The sequence below is a fragment of the Lontra canadensis genome, unplaced genomic scaffold, assembly GCF_010015895.1.
Source record: "Lontra canadensis isolate GAN:19392208 unplaced genomic scaffold, GSC_riverotter_1.0 scaffold8, whole genome shotgun sequence".
NCBI lineage: Eukaryota > Metazoa > Chordata > Mammalia > Carnivora > Mustelidae > Lontra > Lontra canadensis.
In genome coordinates, this window is record NW_022631002.1 from 35,026,766 (window position 1) to 35,046,649 (window position 19,884).

Genomic DNA, 19,884 nt, shown 5'->3' on the forward strand with positions numbered 1-19,884 from the left:
AATTGTTTTTAAGATTCTCTTTTAATCCCTTTTATAGCGTAACATCTACAATAATGTCTCCACTTGAGTTTCTGATTTTAGTAATTTGAATCTTTTCATCTGTTTCTCTTTTTACCTTAGTTATTGTAACTAAAGTTTTGCCAGTTTTGTTCTCTTCAAAGAACCTTTTTTTTTCTTTTCTCTAATTTTTCCATTCTCTATTTCTCTTCTCTATAATTTTAGCATTTCTGACAAAGGCATAGAAATCCAAGTTTAGTTTTTCCTTTTTTCCTCATTCTTTAAGGTTAAGTTACTGATTTGAGGTCTTTCTTCTTTTTTAATGTAGCATTTATAGGTATAAATTTCCTTCTTTGCACTGTTTTCACTGCTTCTCATAAAGTTTTGCTGTGTTGTGTTTTCATTTTCATTTATCTCAAGGTATTCTTTAATTTCCCTTCTGATTTCTTGTTTGACCAGTTAGTGGGTTAAGAGTGTGTAATTTAATTTCCACATCTTTATGAATTTTCCAGTTTTCATTCTGTTATTGATTTCTAGTTTTATTTTAGTGTGATTGGAAAAGATACTTTGTATGATGTCAGTCTTTTAAGATTTTTGTGTGTATGTGGTGTAACATATGGTCCATCCTGGAGAAAGTTCCATATATGCTTGAAAAAAATGTGTATTTTGCTGCTGTTGGATGGAACTTTCTGTATATATCTATTAGGTCTAGTTGGTTTATAGTGTTATTCTTTATTTGCTTATTAATCTGTGTAGTTATTCTACTCATTATTGAAAGTGGGATAGTGAACTCTCCAACCATTATTGTAGAATATCTAATTGTGCCTTGAATTCTGATAGTGTTTGCTTCTTATATTTTAGGAGTCTGATTTTTGGTTTATATTTTTTTATAATTGTTGTATCTTCTTAATGACCCCTTTTACCAATATAGTGTACCTCTTTATCACTTGCAACAATTTTGATTTGAAGTCTATTTTTTGTTATATTTGTATGGCCACTCCAGCTATCTTTTGGTAACTATTTGCATGGAATATCTTTCTCCATTTTTTCACTTTCAATCAATTTATATCTTTAGATCTAAAGTGAACCTTTTGTAAAACAGTATACAGTGGGATCCTTTGGGGTTTTTTTAATTATCTATTCTGCCAATCTCTGCCTTTTGAATGGAGGGTTTAACTCATTTACCTTTATAGTGATTACTGAGATGGAAGGACTTCTTCCTTTTTGCTGTTAGTTTTCTAAATGTCTTAAAGCTTTTTGTCCCTCGTTTTCTTCATCACAACCTTCTTTTGTGGTTAGATTTTTTTGTGGCAACACATTTGAATTTCCTTTTGTGTATATTCTTTAGATTTGTGTGTGTGTGTGTGTGTGTGTGTGTGGTTATGTGTTTGTCTTTCTATGAGTTGGTTACGTCTTTAAAAGTCATTTTTACTATTTTGTAAGCACATAAGAACCTTTTTATATTAAAGAATGGGGTAACTCATGTATAGATACTGACCCAGCTTAAAAGTGGAAAATGTCCAAGGACAGATTTTAGGATTCTTTCCTTTAACTCCTGATAATTCACGTGAACAAATCCCAGGAAAAGTTGGTTCTATTGCCTTTCTTTCTATCTCTTATAAAAATCCAAGTGACTTGTCTGTACTTCCTAATAATTATTTTGTTGATTTTGCTTATCATAAATACAAATCATATTAATTAGCTTTGATTTCTTTGAAAAACTGCTTTCAAAAATACCATCATGTTTTTGGCTTGGTTTTGAGTGGCTTGGTTTAACTTTATTCTATATTTGGATAGTACTGATTAATCCCTCTGACTAGTCCCTTTCCTCACGGTCACCTCTTTATGAAGAAAATTACCATTTAAAGACTCATCCACACTGCCCCAGTATAGGTGACTGTGTATGTTCATGCCACGTATATTTTAAAAATAAGTGTATATTTTCTGTATTGTCCTCATAAGAGAAGGAGATATAATTTTAAGATATTATAGTATTATTCCATGGATTCTTTGTTAAGATCATGATCATATGTGACCTACATAAGCTTTATCATAGCTGAACTCTTCCATCTATAATTTTAAAAGACTTGATGAATTGCCAGATGGCTAGTTGGGTTATGAAGCCAATTCAGCCAATCAGCCTTCCTACTTGCCTTCCATTCATTTATTTAACATTTATCATATGAGATACTGTGTTTGCTATGAAGATACGAAAATGAATGAAACAGTCCCTGCTCTAAAGGATGGTCTTTCAAGTGAGGTAACACACATGCAAATGGGGCAGTTGCAGGAATAACAATGACAAAGACTATTTGAGACAGAAAACAAGTGCTTCCTGATTAAATATCTAGGTTATTTCTAGTAGACAGCATCGATTATGAAGCAAGTAGTCCTTGAAGGGAGGGCCTTTGAGTTTATTTATCCTTGAGAGCAGGTAGATTTTAGAAGGTAGAAATGTTGAATAACTGAGGTTGTTATTCCAAACAGGCTACGGAATGAACAAAACACATACAGCCCAGGCTTATTTGATCAGAAGAAGTAGTAGAAAAAAGAAGAGAGGAAAAATATGTCAAGAGAGGTAGACTAAAGCCAAAGTTAGACGGCCTTTAAATTAAAGGCTAAAATTAGAGTTCCTATCACAGGCATTGGGGAATTCTGAAGGGTTTCTTACTATAAAATGACATAATCAGAACCTTGTTTCAGTTGGAGTGTGGAGGCTATGGAGAAGGGAGGCTAACTTCCATAGTCAGGGGTCTAGACGAAGATGGTCTGAATTAGAGCAGAGACAGAGGGAGAGTTGTGGAAGTAGAAGCAACAAGATTTGGTGACTGACCAGACTGAAAAGTAACAGAATGAGTCAGAGATACCTACAGTTTCGGTCTGACTGACTTGGAAATAAAAATTGGAGAGATAAGAGGAATAAGTATTGAGTTATTTTGGATTTAGTGAGTTTCTCAAGTAGCTGGAAATGTCAGGAGCGCAGCAGTGATACTTACCAGGAGCAAACTGTGTTGCTGCCTCTTGTTGCCCTATGGATGCATATAAGCTGTTTCCAAAAAAATTTTATCAACTTTTCACACTTGAAAAAAATCGCTATGTAAAGGCTGCTTCACTTCTTCAAATAACTACAAAGCAGTGCTTGATACAAAGATATAGTTTCAGTTAGCAAGAAAGCCTTTCAGCCGTTTCCCTTTCTCCTCAGTTTATTTATTCTCAGCGTCTTTTACCTGTGCTTTCCAGTGGTGTCCAGCAGCCCCATGTGGCTGTTGAACAATCATAATGTGGCCCATCTAAATGGAAATGTGCTATATTTATAAAGATAAATCTTGGATTTCAAAGACTTGGTAGGAAATAATGAATATTTTATATGTGTTAAATGAGAGTGTTTTGGGGATTGTATCAGGGCTCCCCAACACCACCCACATGTTAGGTGATTTGCTAGAAGGACTCACAGGACTCCACATGTATTTGAATAGTTACAGCTGAGATTTCTCACAGTAAAGGATATGTGACCAACAAATGGGAATTACTGTCTGAGTCCTCTCAGAGAAGTCCTCACAGCGTTCCTCAACGCTCGCTCCTCGTATGAAGGGCACACTGAGCATGTGTTTCTCCAGCAACAAAAAATGCAGTAACATAAACAATGTTTCTGTCCAGAGAAGCCCATTCGAGCTCAGCACCCAAGGTTTTTACTAAGAACTGGTCTCACAGACACTTTCTGCATTGCCTGTACCAAAATTGTGAACTCACAGAAGCAAAGAAGGTATTCGGCATAAATGACATTGTTTACACAAACTCTAGGCACCATGAACCTTATCAGTCAGAACTAAGGGCCAACCTTGCACACAGACCCTTCTGAAGGTAGTGGCCTCAATCCCGCTGTAGTAACTCTTTTCTGCACAGATATATTGGGTTAAATAAGCTATTAGTAAAATTCATTCCACCTGTTTCTTTTTAAAGATCTTTATAATGTGGCTACTTGGTCACATTTTGGCTTGCATTATATTTATTTTGGGCATCACTGATACAAATCTTATAAGCAAAATTCTTCTCTAATGTGTTTTAGTTAAGATATTTCTCTATATACACTAATGATTTCTCCATCAGTACAGATCTGATAAGTAAATATGTGGAAAGTCTCCCTCAAGTTATATCTTCACAATAATCACTAAATATAAGACTTTGCTCCATATCCTAAATTTAGCTTTATTATCCATGAAGAACAGGAAAACTATCCCTCCAAAAAAAAAAAAAGTCATGTATATGATCAAATAAAGGACTTTGAAAATTTTTATAAAACAAAAGTCCCAGTTCGGAAATCTCCTTTTAATAAGCACATTAGAGAGCTCCAAATAGTACATTTTTATATGCTCATCCTTGATTCAAAGTGTTAAACTCTTTTGTTTTTCTCTAAGCTATTAATGATGTGTAATTGTTATGAATCCATTCATGAAAACAATATTTTAGAAAAGGTTTCTATGGATGGACTAATTCTACCCATTATAGATTACAGATTTGACTAAAATAATATAACTTGGCTAAAACGAATGATACAAGTACTTCCCAAGCACTGAATACTAATATGTATCTCTTCAAGACGGGATATGGTTTTAGGAAAATAATTTCTAGGACTACAACTGTGAAAGCAGCAGAAGTTATTTTTGTTAGAATAAATCCATAATGGGATTCGCAGTGACATACTGCCTGTGGCGGTCCTGCAGGCCTCGTTGAGGGACAGACCGTCTCTCAGCATCATTGCCACATCTCATGAGAAAGGGAGGGGAACTGAAAGCCTAACCCTTCTTCTTTCTCACGCCACGACCCAGTAGAAAGTCCTCAGGCTATAAGTAGAAAAGAGTTTATAACTGGCACTATTTTTGCAATTCTCTTTGTCCCTTACTTATTAAATTCCAATAATTCAACCATTTTTTATAGTTGTTAGTTGAAGTATGTCATTAGCATCCCATGTCAGTAACTGATACTTCAATTCTCTTTTTAAACAGCTCTGCTTGTCCACTGAAAATCCACAGAGCTTAATACATCTATAATTATGAGTATAATACATTTCTACAAAACAATATCTGACAATGTCAGCGCTGCTTTCTAATGGCTTTAAATAATGGGAGAAGTAAAGAATTCTTTAATAAAAAACTGAGGGTGTTTTCTACTCACTGTTCAATCAATGAGAAACAGTGACCAGAAAACCTTTTTTTTTTCCCCCTTTTGAGGATTATAAAGAGACATCAAAATATTCTGTGTCACACAATGTTCTGTGGATAAACTTTAAGACCTAATGATAGTTTGATTCAAAATCAGAATACCTAGAAGCCACAGTGCTGCTTATAACCTCACTCAGCCCATCTTAAAAATAGCTTCTGTTCCCTGTCTCTTCGTTTGTGAACTAGATAAGACTAGTAAAATTAGATAGGTCAGTAGGTAATATGATATAGTATGAAAAAGAGTTGTGGTATGACATATAAACAAAACAGAAAACCCCAGTTTTTAGAAGTATCCAAAACTACTGTGTGTTCTCTAGGCCATTGGTTATGTTAAAGTGCACACCTGAGTGTAATATAATTTTATGATCTATGGGACACAGCTGAGGTAGGTACACTAGCTGATTGTATACTGAAATAAAATACCAACATACCTTTTCTTTGGCTTTTCTGTCCTCAACCTAATGGCTTATTTACGTAACTGGTATCTTTTGTCCTTAACGATAAGCTTTGAAACCATCAAGCATTTTTTTTTTAAGATTTTATTTATTTATTTGACAGAGATCACAAGTAGGCAGAGAGGCAGGCAGAGAGAGAGAGGAGGAAGCAGGCTCCCTGCTGAGAAGAGAGCCCGATGCAGGGCTCCATCCCAGGACTCTGGGATCATGACCTGAGCCGAAGGGAGAGGCCTCAACCCACTGAGCCACCCAGGCACCCCTAAGCATTTCTTAAAGAATCATGAAATACTTAATGGTTAAATGATACCATGTGGTGGATTCAGTCTCTGAGTAAATTACTGGTTATATACATGATTCTTCTGAGAATAGAAGTATCAACATGATTGAGACCACTAATTTCAGTCTCATCGATTTTATTTTTGTTTTTAAGATTTTATTATTTGGGGGTGCCTGGGTGGCTCAGTGGGTTGAAGCCTCTGCCTTCAGCTCGAGTCATGGTCCCGGGGTCCTGGGATCAAGCCCCGCATAGGGCCTGTTTCCTTCTCTCTCTCTGCCTCTCTGCCTGCTTGTGATCTCTGTCAAATAAATAAAATCTTTAAAAAAAAAAAAAGATTTTATTATTTGATAATCTCACAAAACAAACTGAGGGTTGCGGGGCGGGGGCTAGGGAGAGTGTGGTGGTGGGGTTATGGACATTGGGAAAGGTATGTGCTATGAAGTGTGTAAACCCAGCGATTCACAGACCTGTACCCCTGGGGCTAATAATACATTATATGTTAATTAAAAAAATAAAAAAAATTAAATGAATAAAAAATCAAATCAAATAAATATGTATTATTAACTAAAAAAAAAAATTTTCTTATTTGAGGGGCACCTGAGTGGCTCAGTGGGTTGTGCCTCTACCTTTGGCTCAGGTCACAATCTCAGGGTCCTGGGATCAAGCCCAACATCAGGCTCTCTGCTCAGTGGGGAGCCTGCTTCACTTCCTCTCTCTCTGTGCCTGCTGCTCTGCCTACTTGTGATCTCTGTCAAATGAGTAAATAAAATCTTTTTTTTTTTTAAAAAAGGGTCTTTTTAAAAAAAAAAAAGATTTTATTATTTGAGAGACAGAGAACATGAATGGTGGGGAAGGGCAAAGGGAGAGGGTGAAGTAGACCCCCTACTGAGCAAGGACTCTCCCCTGCAACACTGGACTTGATCCCAGGACACTGGGATCAAGACCTGAGCTAAAGGCAGACACTTGACTGAGCCACCCACGTGCCCCAGTCTCATTGATTTGAGAACCAGAAGTCTGAAATACCGGGTAGTCCATCCCACTCATTTAAAAAGAGGAAGCAGAGACCCAGGGAGTCAGTTAAAATTTTAAGTTAGACAGGTTAACTAATAACAAACAATTTTTATTAATTACTAGTCCATCATTATCTCTTCTCTCTGTTTCATAGCACTATTTCCCAAACTCACAGTTCTTAGTATTTTATTTTAAATTCTTGAGTCATTAGAGCCACCTAGGGGTTATTATACTTGAACAGGAGTGGGTAAGTACCCAGCAAATAAGAAAGTCTAAAGGTTTTTGACAGAGAATATTTAATTGTATTTGGATAAAACTCTTGCTGAAACTCAATTTAGTTTATAATGGCGAAGGAGAAGGGTTTCACAAATCCTGGCTCATAGTAATTAATAGTAGATGATTAGCCTGCTGAACTAGAACTTGGTGACTTTTACCTTTTGGGGATTATGCCTTAAAGAGATTATATATTTGCCCTCTAACGCAAAGCAATTTTGGATGTTTTTTTGTTTGTTTGTTTTTTTTAAAGATTTTATTTATTTGTTAGAGAGAGCGTGGAAGCGCAGGCAGAGGCAGAGGGAGAAGCAGGCTCCCCGCCAAGCAAGGAGCCAGATGTGGGACTCTATCCCAGGACCCCGGGATCATGACCCGAGCCGAAGGCAGCTGTCTAACCAACTGAGCCACCCAGGCATCCCTGGATGTTATTTTTTGTTTTAATTGAAGAATAACTGACATTCATTCAATATGGTATTAGTTTCAATGATTTGATATTTACATACATTACGAAATGATCGCCACAATAAGTCTAGGTTTCATCTGTCACTATACAAAGTTGTTACAATATTATCGACTATATTCCCTGTGCTGTACATTACATCCCTGTGACTTACTTATTTTATAACTGAAAGACTGTTCCTCTTAGTCCCCTTCCCCTACTTAGTCCTGTCTCCCCATCCCCTTCCCTCTGGCAACCATTAGTTCTCTATATCTATGTGTCTTTCTGTTTTGTTTGTGAATTTGTTTTGTTTTTTTAGAATCCACATATAAGTGAAATCATATGTATTTGTCTTTCTCTAACTAATTTCACTTAGCATACCTCTTCAGTCTATCCATGTTGTCACAAATGGCAAGATCTCACTCTTTTTTATGGCTCAGTAATACTCCAGTTTTTGTTTGTTTTGTAGAAACATTTTCATTTTTTTTAACGTAACGTTTTATTTGTCTCAGTGGTACAGGTCTGTGACTCATCAGTCTTACACAATACACAGCATTTGTCATAGCACATACCCTCCCCAGTATCCATCACCCAGCCACCCCATTCCCCCATCCCCGTCCACTTTAGCAACAGTTTCCTGAGATTGAGAGTCTCTTATAGTTTGTCTCTCTCTGGTTTCTTCTTGTTTCATTTTCCCCTCCTTTCCCCTGTGATCCTCTGTCTTGTTTCTCAAATTCCTCATATCAGTGAGTTCATACGATAATTGTATTTCTCTGATTGACTTATTTCGCTTAGCATAATACCCTCTAGTTCCATCCATTACTCCAATTTATATATGTATTACATCTTTTTTTTTAAGATTTTATTTATTTATTTGACAGACAGAGATCACAAGTAGGCAGAGAGGCAGGCAGAGAAAGAGGAGGAAGCAGGCTCCATGCTGAGCAGAGAGCCTGATGCGGGGCTCGATCCCAGGACCCTGGGGTCATGACCTGAGCCAAAGGCAGAGGCTTTAACCTACTGAGCCACCCAGGCGCTCCTATATATTACATCTTTATTCATTCATCCATTTATGGACACTGAGGTTTCTGCCATATCTTGACTATTGTTAATGATGTTGCAGTGAACATAGGGGTGTCTATATCTTTTTGAATTAGTGTTTTCATTTTCTTTGGATAGATATCCAAGAGTGAAATTGCTGGATTATATAGTAATTCTATTTTTAATTTTTAATTTTTTGAGGAGCCTCAAAACCTCCATACTGTTTCCCACAGTAGCTGCACCAGTTTGCATTCCCACCAACAGTGCTCAAGGGGTTCCATTTTTCCACATCTGCACTGACACTTATTTCTTGTCCTTTTGATAGTATTCCTGGGGTCTCAATAAATACCTATTTTTACAGCCCATCTTCAGAGCCAAATTGAGAAATAGACAAAGGGGGGTCAAGCAGGTGGATACCAAACAATCCAACAGTCTTGTTTGTTTGTGTTTGCCATACTGTCGGTTTTATTACTGGTGATGCAATTGGACAATGTGTATTGTGTTGTATTCCAAAACTTCCTGTGTTTGTAACCTAAAGAGAGAGCCTTCTCTTTAGAGGGGAAAGAAATACTAAATTCACTGTTTTGATAAGGTTCATTGTATATATGTTTTTTAAAAAGATAATATTTAGGGGAGGAAATCCAGTGATTATTAGTCCTATAAAATTTTATGTATTTCTTTTCATCTTGAAAATAAGCTTTTAAAAAATATATAAAAATATTTGAGGTCTATCAGTATAATAGAGAGTAGAATTCAGTTTTCTTTCTTTGATGAGATACCTATCTTAAATGTAGAATTTTTTAGACAGGAAATACATTTTGCTTTATTATATTTCTGGAAGTCACAATGATTAGTTGATTTTTACGGGCTTCTGTGAATGTGAGAGAAAAGCCATCATGCTTCCTGACTTTCAGATTCTTGTGTGTATGTCTTTATACTTTATACTATGTTGGTACTTTTGTCTCCAATCCAGGACTTTATTTCTTAACAGAAGTAAACACACTGAGTCACAATGTAGTGTAACAAATGTTTACATATACAGGAGAAGTGTTAAATAGAAGCACATCTTAGAGTATGACAGGAACATAGGAGTCACACTCGGTACCTAGGAGCATTGAGGGAATCTTCACAGAGAGGGCTGCATTTTCAGTGATCTTGAAAGATGAGCAGGTAGTCACCAGGAAGGAAGGAGGAGACATTTCAGGCTGAAGAACAGTTTACATAAAACACGAAGTTACATGGTATATAGTCCATATATCTTTATCATTTTAAAAAAATTTTAATTTACAAATTCCAAGGAGTGATTTTTTTTTTCTGGCAAAATCTGTGTAACATAAAATTTGCCGTTTTAACCATTTTTAAGTGCATAGTTGACTGGCACTAGGTACATTGATATCTTTGTGCACCCATCAGCACTATCCGTTTCCAGAAGTTTTTGATCATCCCCAGCTGAAACTGTCCCATTAAACACCCCATTCCCCTCTCCTGCTGGATGCTGGTAGCTGATGTTCTCTTTTCCTCTCAATGAACTGACACGCTGGGTACCTCATATACCTGGACTCATACATAATTTGTTCTTTTGTGTCTGGCTTCTTTCAAGCATGTTGTCTCCAAGATTCATCCATGTTGTAGCATTTGTCAGAATTTTCTTCTGAATTTTAATCCTGAATAATAGTCCATTACTTATGTGTGTACCTCATTGCGATTATCCATTCACCCATCAACAGACATTTATTTAGGTTGTTTCCGCCTTTTGGTGGAATAATGCTGCTGTGGGCTTTGTGACTAATGCTGCCATGATCACCGGTGTACTCTGTGTTCGAGCCCCTGCTTTCAGGTGTTTGGGGTATGCACCTGGGCGTGGAATTGCTGGAGCAGACAGTAATCGGTGGGAATTTGGGGGAAACCCCATCCTGTTTACCATAGCAGCTGTACTGTTTTACATTTCCCCCAGCAGTGCACCAAGGGTTCCAGAGTCTCCACATCCTCACCAACATTTTCTTTTAACATTTTGAAAAAACTTACCAGGCTGTATGCTAGTTCCATAAGCACCATGGCAAATGTATTCATACTGTCATTACACTAAAAATGACATTTGGCACCCAGCTGGAGTAAAAAGTGTTTACCTCAGACCATCTCAGAGCGTACTGGCCCTTGTCTTACTGTGTCTCTAGTACAGAGGGTACTCATGGAAGGAGGAAGGGTCAGTAAACCAGGATGAGTTCTTAGCAACAAACTTCTTCTTTCCTGCAGCTCCGTGCACAGGTAGCACTTTCTTCTGCCACAGCAACATGTGCATCAATAATTCTTTAGTCTGTAACGGTGTTCAGAACTGTGCATACCCTTGGGATGAAAATCACTGTAAAGGTGAGTGTGCTGGCAAAGGCCAACCTTTTTGAGAGAAAAGTGGCCATTGCCCTTCATTAAGAAACACTTAAAATGTCCTCTATAACTATGCTTAGCATAGCTGCTTTGGCCAAAATGGAAACATAGAATATAACTGTTCCTTTAAATAGATCATGCATCTCTGGTATGTGGTAAAAGCAAAGAAAAAATATTTATTCTCAATTGAAAGTATTCTTTTTTTTATGTACTGTTTTTTATCTGAAGTTGTTCAAAAGTCTGCCATAATATTTCATGCGTTATTTTAGTCATTCGTATTGTAAAGATACCTTATTCTCAGAATAATTCAGAAAGTGACCTAGAATACTAGTATTTTTAAAATTGTACGGTAATACTATTTAATAAATACTGATGGATTCAGTCTTAAAAAGCAGTAAAAGTAGGCTAGTAAGAACTGCTTTTTCATTTTATAAAATTTTCTATGCTATATTTCTAGTGTATATCTAAGGTAAACATGACTTGTGGTAATAACAATATCTACAGGCATTATCAAATCACTGTCTCAGTCTTAAAGTTTACCTGCCTTCTATCCTCCAAGAGTTCAGTGAATATCTTACTATGAGAATTTAGTGTGATCTGATATGGCTTCTTAAGTACTTGACTTGAAGTATTATCAGATAATCATTCAAAGGTTGGATCTTGATGATATACCTCAGTGGGTTAGCCTAATCACTTTAGTCCTGTCTTGCTGATGGCCATCAGTAGAAATACAGTGGGAAAAAAAAAAGAAAAGAAAGGAATACTGTGGATATACTTCAGCGTGGCAGTTGGCCAAACACCACAGAGCAGAAAGCTGACCTGACCTGATAGAACAAGAGCATTTCTTTGGGCATTTTCTCTATATTCATGTTTTTATTTTTCTATTTTATTTTTTTAAGATTTTATTTATGTATTTGAGAGAGAGAGAGAGCACAAGTGAGGGGAGGGACAGAGGGAGAGGGAGAAACAGACTCCCTACTGAGCAGGGAACACGATTCGGGGCTCGATCCCAGGACCTGGAGATGATGACCTGAGCTGAAGTCAGACGCTTTACCAACTGAGCCACCCAGGAGCCCCTAGATTCATGTTTTTAATTTGATTTGCAAATTGTATGCCTTCATGTACCTTCTGAGTAAAGAACCAAGTCCTTTTTCTTTTATGTAATCTATCCGACTATATTGTCGTTGGTTCGTTTAACCAGAAATCTTAATGGGATTGTTTTATTTGTTTAAAAACCTAATTTTAAATGGCATCATCTGTAGTATATTTGACCCACGTGTTCTGCTTTATCTAAAAATATTTTACCAACTTGTGACAGAACTCAATGAATTTTGAAAGGCTTATTGTTTCTCTTTCTACAGAAAAGAAAAAAGCAGGACTGTTTGAACAAGTCACTAAAACCCATGGAACAATTATTGGCATCACATCAGGGATTGTCTTGGTCCTTCTCATTATTTCTATTTTAGTACAAGTGAAACAGCCTCGAAAAAAGGTCATGGCTTGCAAAAGTGCATTTAATAAAACTGGATTTCAGGAAGTGTTTGATCCTCCTCATTATGAGCTGTTCTCCCTAAGGGACAAAGAGATTTCTGCAGACTTGGCCGACCTGTCAGAAGAACTGGACAACTACCAGAAGATGCGGCGCTCCTCCACCGCCTCCCGCTGCATTCATGACCATCACTGTGGGTCACAAGCATCCAGTGTCAAACAGAGCAGGACCAACCTGAGTTCCATGGAACTGCCTTTCCGAAATGATTTTGCACAACCACAGCCAATGAAAACATTTAACAGCACCTTCAAAAAGAGTAGCTACACTTTCAAACAGGCACATGAGTGCCCTGAACAGGCCCTAGAAGACAGAGTAATGGAGGAGATTCCTTGTGAGATTTATGTCCGGGGGCGAGAAGATTCTGCACAAGCGTCCATATCCATTGATTTTTAATCTTCTACTAAGGGGACATTAGTTATTAAGTGTGTACGTATGCAGTCTGCTGAGCACCCATACTCTTCCGCCACCAACCCTTTTCTCCTATCAGAACTAGGACGACCTTCATTCCCACTAACCTACTGTAATGGTGAAGCTTTTATTGTCTCAGGCAGCCTATGTGTTAAACCAATCAAGGGACCTACTCCAGTCCATGAACAAAGTAACAGTCACTATTGCTTGGTGTCACACACACAAGGTATGAGCAAAATAGTATCCGAAGAGGGGAATGGTGGTGCTGAGCCTGGCTCAGACTGCCTGTTAGGCTTAGCAACAAGAAACTGCTCTAGTTGATACAGCTTGTCAACATTTTGATCCCACAATAAGTTCGTCTCTACATTCCTTTTGTTTTTCTTTTCTTTAAATTTAATTTGTTTTTTAAGTCCATTATTTTACCATTTTGGTTCCTTAAATATAAATGGTTACTGTACCACACATATTTCAATACAGGCATTTGTTCTAGAATTTGTCAAAATATAACTTGTTACTATGCTAAGTGCCAATGAAGACCTAGAGTTCTGTCGCACCCATCTGTTTCTTCTTGACTAATTTCTATACTGCTGCCTTTTAATTACTGGATCCTTAGTCCTTATCTTTTGTGAATAGTAGATGATAAGATTTATCACCTTTAAGTCCTATTTTGTCTTACAGTAGAAGATTTCATAATCCTGGGATATATGCACCCTTGCCAGTCATGACTAAAAACTTGAAAAAGATTAAAACTTCTAGAAATTCTTTGAATTTTCCCAAATTTGGTCACATGCAGTGGTGGCCTATTCATTCCTGTGCACAATGTCGTTTCTTTCATTTTGGGGGAGGCCTGTAATTATGTTTCTTTACAGCATTTCTCATCACCAGATTTGTGTTTCCTGATATTTTTATAAGAAGATGATTTTGCTCCCTTTGTACTGGTTTATGTTATGGCATATAGTAGCCAAGGTTGTATGATAGTTAAAGGAAAATTCCTAAGAAACTCTAAGAGCCCTCAGATTGCTTCTTACTTGGGACAATACATTTTTCTAGTTCTTACCAAGAATAACAACTTCCACTTTTTTTTAAACTGCACTTTTGACCTTATTTTTTTTATGGTCTATAAACAATAATTTATAAACATGATATAAAAACTCATTGTGTTTTTTTAGACTTTTGATATTATTTGATACTGTACAAACTTTATTAAATCAAGATTAAAGACCTACACGAGAGATTTCTTCCAGTGTTCCCATTAGTGGCTTTGTATACAAATATGCTGTGATGGAACTACACGTATTAACTTATTGTAAAGACCTTGGTAATGTGTACATAAGCTTTTGTTTCCTTTTGTTATGGCATTTAGTTTCTGATAAATTTTTCACTGTGTGTTATTTATTCTAAATCACTACACAAATCTTATATTAAAATATACATTGTTACATGATTCTTCAATCATGTTATTGCACTGAGATTTTGAATCTTAAGATAAACATGGAAAGAAATGTTTATCAAATTATAATACAGACATGCCATTTAAAAGAGGTCAATTCTCATTTTGATATTTTTTTGTAGTAAATTCTCAATGAAATGAGAGATTGAAGTTTCACTGAATTTCATTGATTTTTTTTAAGATACCACATCTATGGCTTTTCTCAGATTAGTGAAAATTGGGACCTTTAAATATGATACATATAAAATACCCCTTCAAAATGTTTCTTATATCACATTTTTCGTTTTTTAAAGTACATAATATCCAGGAGATTAAAAAAAAAACCTATAAATACTATATATTCATGATTTAACATTTTTTAAAGTCAGCATAATTTCCTGTTTTAAAAATACAATTTTGGAAGGTAGAAAGACTAAATGAATGTAGTATTCATTGAACTAATGAGCCAGAGCCAGATTAGATAGAAATTCTTTCAGTAGCTATGTTGAATAGGCATTCTAGTAGTTAGTAGCCAGCCAACATTTGAACAGCATAGTAAATATTTAATATAACTGTGATCTCATTCTTCATGCTCATGAAGGAAAACTAGCATATTTTCTATGTAAAATTATATCCATTACAAAAACAGCTGTTAAGTCCATCTTTAACACATACATTATAATAGAAACTAATACAGTATGCTTAACTACATTAACTGTAGTCACTGGTAACTATATTTTTGAAATGTGTATCCTATTTTCTTTTAAAAGGGCATGAAGAGGCCTACAAAATAGAGCCTTTAAAGAAGACATTCAACATTAAAACAGCATAGAACTACATAGCTTCAGGCAACTCCACTTAGCAAGTAAAGCTTGGACAATGATTTTGATTCTAAAGTTTCTGGCTGCTAAAAGAAATGAAATAGTTTTTGTTTTTCACAGTAGAGGACCCAAACTTATCTGCAGAGACTAGTTTTCTCCTCAACTAAAGAAAGAGGATCTTTATATAGAACAACATTTCCTCAGAATTTAAAAAAAGATGCAAAATGCAGAGAGAAGTCAGAACAGTAAATCTTTATGTAGTGAAGGCACATTTTAATACAGTCTAGGATCATTGGGTTTGGATCATTGTGTCTTACGGGGGTTAGAACTGAAGAGGCAGATGATCAGTATCCGCTGAGCCAGCCTTAAACTGCCACATAGTGTAGGCCTTCATCGAAGTATAGATGGGTATGAGGCCTTGTTTAAACATTTTTTAGCCAAACATTTACTTGGCGGTACACTACAGGAAGAGAAGAGAGTGAAACTTCTTAGGCATTATTACCAGCACAATGCTAATTGCTGCATTATATAGTCTTTCATCTTTGAGGTCAGTAAGAAAACTTGACAAATTGTTTACTAAAGTAAAAGCCATAAATTTTAGTAATGGAAGATGAACTTTAGCCATCTTGCGGAAGTTATTACACCCTTCACAGAAAATATAGAAGCCAGTTGTTAACCATACAGTGGAAAAAATGCAAATCTGGAGGGGAGAATATTTTCAGTTCAGGAGCGGCCCTAAGAACATCTCCAATCCTGGGTTTCCTTTCACCTACGATCCTGAGTTTAGCACAAGATCTCAACACTCAAGTGCCCACAAATTGCAGGAAACTATGAACCCAACATCTAAAGTATGTACAAATAAAGGCACCTTTTGTGGAGGGAAGTCTTCAACGTAAAGATTTAACAAAAAGCAAAAGATTTTCCACCTTTCACAACACAAAAGAGATTAAAAAGGCTCCTTTCACTTTGACTTGTTAACAGCTTTTGTGTCTGTCATGTTTCATGTAATTATTAGGCATTAAAAGAACCTCCTAAATGTCTGCTTCTGAACATTTTTATAGTTCTGCTGTTGTCTGATGAACAGGATCAATTAGGTTTCAGGAGTGTGTGGAGTGATGAAACAGGACAGGAGAAAAGCCTAGTTGTGATTCCAGGAGTGATTCTCAAAGGGGATTATGCCCTCATCCAAAATGGTGTCTGCTATGCTGTTCATGATTAGAAAGGGACCTTGAGTTTGGGGGCTTTTAAGATCTAAGAAAGATGATCTATTCCAACTTCACGAAGGAGAATTCTGAGGCCCAGAGAAGAGGAGTCAGTACCCACATCTCAGAACCAGTCCCATGCTCTTGCCTTGCCTTTGCTGCTTTTCCCATGCTTTAGCTGGAAGTTTTAAAGGTCAAGCAGCTCTAAACGGCAGCCCAGATGTCCCACGTAAGCTTGTCGGTCATTCTGATTTAAAATGTAATTTATTCTATAATAATTTTTTTCAAAGCATTTTACTTTTTTTATTTTAAATCTATGTAACACTATTCTATAATTTTGTTGCCATGACTTCTTGGCATCTGCAAACTGCAAGACAATTACTGTGAATTCTTAATAAACAATGTTAACAATTTATAGGTTTGGCACTAGATTTTTAAAAAAGCTTCAGTGTTTTGCTTTTGTCATCTTTATTAAATCTAAAGGAAACAATGTATACTCTAGAAATTAAAGATTTGTGTGCTGTATCTCTTGAGTTTGGCGAATGATTTGAGTTCTGAGCCACAGTGACAAGTTGACCTCAGATATCCTTTTTAGGTCCCTGCAAAATCAATTTCCCATGTTTTATATACCTCAACAAATTAAAAATTCTGAATTTGCTTTTTTTAGTCACTTTTCATATACTTCTGTGATTTGTTTAATGACTACAAAAGCCCAAGAAGTTAGTGGCTGGGGTGCATGTTTAGTATATACTGTCTTGAGTAAATTCTTTTTGAGATTCTGTTTATTTCAGAGAGAGAGAGAGGAGGGGCTGAGTGAAAGGGACAGGGAGACTCTCAAGCAAATTCTGTGCTGAGTGTGGAGCCCGACAGGGCTTGATCTCACAACCCTGAGCCGAAACCTAGAGTTGGACGTTTAACTGAGCACCCAGGTGTCCCTTGAGTATATGTTTTTTTAAAGCAGTGAATTTTGGGTGCCTGGATGGCTTGGACGGTTAAGTGTCTGCCTTTGGCTAGGGTCATGATCCCAGGGTCCTGGGATCTAGTCCCGAATTGAGCTCCCTGCTCAGCGGGGAGTCTGCTTCTGCATCTGCCTCTCTCTCTCGCTCTGTCTCTCATGAATAAATAAATAAAATAAAAAATAAATAAAGCAGTGAATTTATAGATGAATATCCAGACCATGTAAGAATTCTTCTATGTGTAATCCTGGATTGGATGCTTCACAGTAAAGAATATGACCCTTGACCTGGAAATAGACCTTATTTTTTTATTTCCTTGCTTGTCTCATTTTCCAGAGTCTGTAGAATTGACAAAGAATCCTTATTTCCTTGTAGGGAGAAGTTGGCATTTCCTACCCAACAGCTTCCAAAGTAAAATAATCTTAGTTACAATAAGAAGTAAAAGCATCCTCAGGCTCTTAGACCATTTAAGTTTTCAAATTAACCTGCCAGTGAAGTTAAAAAAAAATTTTTAAGGTGAATTTAGTGTTAGGTTGCCTACCGATGCAGTGTGCTACACCCAGTCACCAACGTGGCAGTGAGGACTTTCTGAGCTGGTTGTTAGAACACAGTGTCCTATTGAGGTGCAGAGTGTATCAGTCACGGCCACAGCTTCGCAAAGATAGATGAGTAGATTTCACAAAAGGTGTACACTGAGGAGAAAGCAAAGGAAGGCAAAAACTCCGAGCTTTGCAATCATGCAGACACAGATCAAGGAGCAAAGAAAGACGAAAGAAAAAGGTAGTTACCGCTGGCCTGTCTCTGCAAATAGCTACAGAGCAATTTTACTTTCTGTGTTATTTAGGATCAAGAAACAGCTTTTATCTGAAAGTGCTTTCACCTGCCCAGTTTTGTCATACTCTGTAACATCTGGTGCCAGCAGGCCACTGAGCCGGTACATACTTTATTGAAACATTATGAGTAACTGCTGATTGCTAGAAGGAATTTTCATCAGAAATCTAGGTATTGAACCATGCTTTTCAAATGTTCTGTTCTTCAACTGATGACTTTGTCCTATTGTATTAAGCAGTGTTTCAGAGAAGTATTCACAAGTTTTGAACCAAAAAATAGTCACATGAATTGTAGGGAAGTTCTTTCCAGACTCTTAGAAGACAGTTAAGCTCTGAAAATGTTCACAGCTAACAATAGTGAACTTTCCACAGCTTCCTCTGGTTTTTACATTCATAGTCTAAAGGCAATCTTATTTCCTCTGTCATGTATTTTAATATAAAAAAATGAATAAAGCTCGTGGTAGGTTTCTAGGATGGCTCCCATGATCCTTGCCTCCTAGTGTTCACAAGATTGTATCATTCCCTGACTTTGAGTGTGAGCTGGATCTGGAAACTGCTTCCAATGAATGTGCCGAAAGTGCCATGTCACTTCTGAGACCAGGTGACAGGCTGGCTACTGTCTTGCTCACCCACTAGTAGTTTTGTGATTTCCTACTCAGATGGAAGCCAATTGCCATGTGCTGAACTACTCTATGGAGAGGCCCATGGGACAAGAGATGGGGATTTCAAGCCAACAGTTAACATGAACAGAGGCCCTCAATCCACCCACCTTCAAAGAAATGAATCTTGCCAGCAACATGCCTGGAAGAAAATCCTCCTCTCACGGGAGCCTTGAGATGACCACAGACAACACCTTGATTGTATCTTGTAAGAGACCTTGAATACCAAGAGAGATCACTGATCAGAAATCCAAGATATGTACTATTTCAGGCTGCTGAATCTTGGGGTAATTTGTTAAACAGCCATCAATAACTAATACAAAGCTAGAAAAGCACAATGACTATCCCAACTCGACCCCTGGGGGAAAAGTAGTTGATGAAATTTAACATGATGTTTTAAGTTGGAAAAAAAAAAAAAAAGTCCTCAAAGCAATGGGCATATAATCTTGAATCTGGCAACATGGAATAAGGAGAGTTGGTTTTCCTCCAGCATGAACTTGTCAGCTACGTTGCCTCCCTAGCCACAGATAAAAACTTACCTAGATCTGTTCTCTCCCAAATATGGTAAAATACTGGAATTTGATTCTACATTTGAATTGTAAATTATATTAAATCCTAACTCTTGAATAGTGCCCCTTTTAAGTGACTCATCAAGTCTGCTTTGAGTAAAATGAAATTATCTAAAAATGAGTAAAGGATAAAATTCTATTCAAATTCTATATGGTATTCCCATAATTCAGTCAACACCTTGCTCATTCCCAATCACATTAACAGTTTACAGACTGCAGGGCTGGTTACAACTCTAGCATTACATGAAAAGGTGATTTTTTTAAAAGATTTTATTTATTTATTTGACAGATCACAAGTATGCAGAGATGCAGGTAGAGAGAGAGGGAGAAGCAGGCTCCCTGCTGTGCAGAGAGCTCGATGCAAGGC

General features: G+C 36.8%; 1 protein-coding gene across 4 annotated transcripts in view; it reads left to right on the top strand.

The window, feature by feature from the left end:
* The window catches only part of NETO2 (neuropilin and tolloid like 2), a 63,781-nt gene extending 47,480 nt beyond the window's left edge, over positions 1-16,301 (top strand). For 2 of the 4 annotated variants that reach the window (XM_032854568.1, XM_032854569.1), the window contains exons 8-9: positions 10,966-11,079; positions 12,456-13,401. In XM_032854568.1, coding sequence (XP_032710459.1) covers positions 10,966-11,079; positions 12,456-13,036 — 695 coding nt within the window. In that variant the 3' untranslated portion in view covers positions 13,037-13,401. Of the gene's footprint in view, positions 1-10,965; positions 11,080-12,455; positions 13,402-15,250 lie in introns of those variants that run through there. The other 2 variants (XR_004382280.1, XM_032854571.1) reach the window with 2 other exon arrangements.
* The last annotated feature ends 3,583 nt before the right edge of the window (positions 16,302-19,884 follow it).